Genomic DNA, 1,320 nt, shown 5'->3' with positions numbered 1-1,320 from the left:
CCCTACAGCACAGGACGTTTGTAATTCGTACCAGAGCAGTTTGGAGAGCACAAAATGAAGAGTTTTATGAAGGGAACTCTTTTATCGCTTCCTTCAGAAATTTTTGAGGTTTCCTGAGAGATTTTTCATAGAGTCGGTAGAGGATTTTCAGTCTAAGTGTTTCCCCTTTTGACCGCATGTTGGATTGCATGCAAAACTGGGGAGGGGCAAGGGGGAGTTGTTAGCCTCCCGACTTCACCCCATTTAATAACTTCAGAGTTGAGAGACATTGACTCTGGCAAGCAGATTAATTATAAACTGCACTGGTTTTGTTTTATAATACTGATAAAGCCTTTTGCATGAATGGCTGAAGAAATTACCAATAGCTGCCCAGTTTTACACAGTAAAAGCCTTCCCGACTGGGAGATTTAGGTGGTAATGGTTCTAGCTAATACCTTTATAAGGTGTTAGCTAAACCTTTTACATTTTGACACAGTATTGAGAGGTAATAAACAATTCAGCAGTTCCGTGGGTTTTTTTATTTGTCACACAAATATTTAAACCTAGTGCTTTTGTTATGTGCCTATGTCCAGTTAAGTTACCTTTACAAAAATAGAATGCTGTTCATGTTGTAATGGGTTAAAACATAGAGGTGACTTCCTTACAGGACTGAAGGTGTGCACTGCTTTTAAAGCTGGGATTTCATTTTAAATGGGTTTTAATGCAACTGCTGACAGAGTGCAAGTAGCTATAAAATGGTCTTGTTAGTTATTTACCTTAGGAGGGAAAAAAGACACTGACCTTCCCCATCCCCCCCTGCCCTCCCCCACTCTCTGTTTTAGTGAAATGTTCTTGTTTTAATTGAAAGGACTATAAGACTAGTAATTAAAACAAGTGCCCCAAAGGCATTTGCAGGCATTAAGGTTACAAGGGGTAGGCACTGTACAGTGATGGGAAGAAACCAGCCCTGCTCTCATGGATTGAGAGCCTAGAGGAGTACCCCAAAACAGGCATTGAGTTTGGTTGTGTGATGCTTGTGACTGATAAGATTACCTAGTGAGGTGTCCTTAAAGGACCAAATTCTTATGTTTCTTGCACAATTTTTATTTTTTTAGGTGAAATCAGATGCTACTGTGATGCTGCACACTGTGTTGCAACCGGTTATATGTGCAAATCTGAGCTTAGCGCCTGCTTCTCCAGACTGCTTGATCCTCAGAATACACATTCCCCACTTACTCATGGCTGCTTGGACTCTATTGCAAGCACAGCTGATATCTGCCAAGCCAAACAAGCACAAAACCACTCTGGCACCACCACCGTGTCCACATTGGAATGCTGTCA

General features: G+C 41.4%; 1 protein-coding gene across 1 annotated transcript in view; it reads left to right on the top strand.

Moving 5' to 3' along the window:
• Nucleotides 1–1,098: 1,098 nt before the first annotated feature.
• The window catches only part of BAMBI (BMP and activin membrane-bound inhibitor), a 1,506-nt gene continuing 1,284 nt past the window's right edge, over nt 1,099–1,320 (top strand). Inside the window, 2 exon segments of the mRNA XM_010149970.1 lie at nt 1,099–1,316; nt 1,319–1,320. The exon segment at nt 1,319–1,320 is cut by the window's right edge and continues 61 nt beyond it. Of these exon segments, the coding sequence (XP_010148272.1) occupies nt 1,145–1,316; nt 1,319–1,320 (174 nt within the window). The 5' untranslated portion in view covers nt 1,099–1,144.

The sequence above is a fragment of the Eurypyga helias genome, unplaced genomic scaffold (genome assembly GCF_000690775.1).
Source record: "Eurypyga helias isolate BGI_N326 unplaced genomic scaffold, ASM69077v1 scaffold42394, whole genome shotgun sequence".
Lineage (NCBI taxonomy): Eukaryota > Metazoa > Chordata > Aves > Eurypygiformes > Eurypygidae > Eurypyga > Eurypyga helias.
Note: the sequence above shows the minus strand (reverse complement) of the source record. Positions and strands in the feature narration are given on the sequence as shown.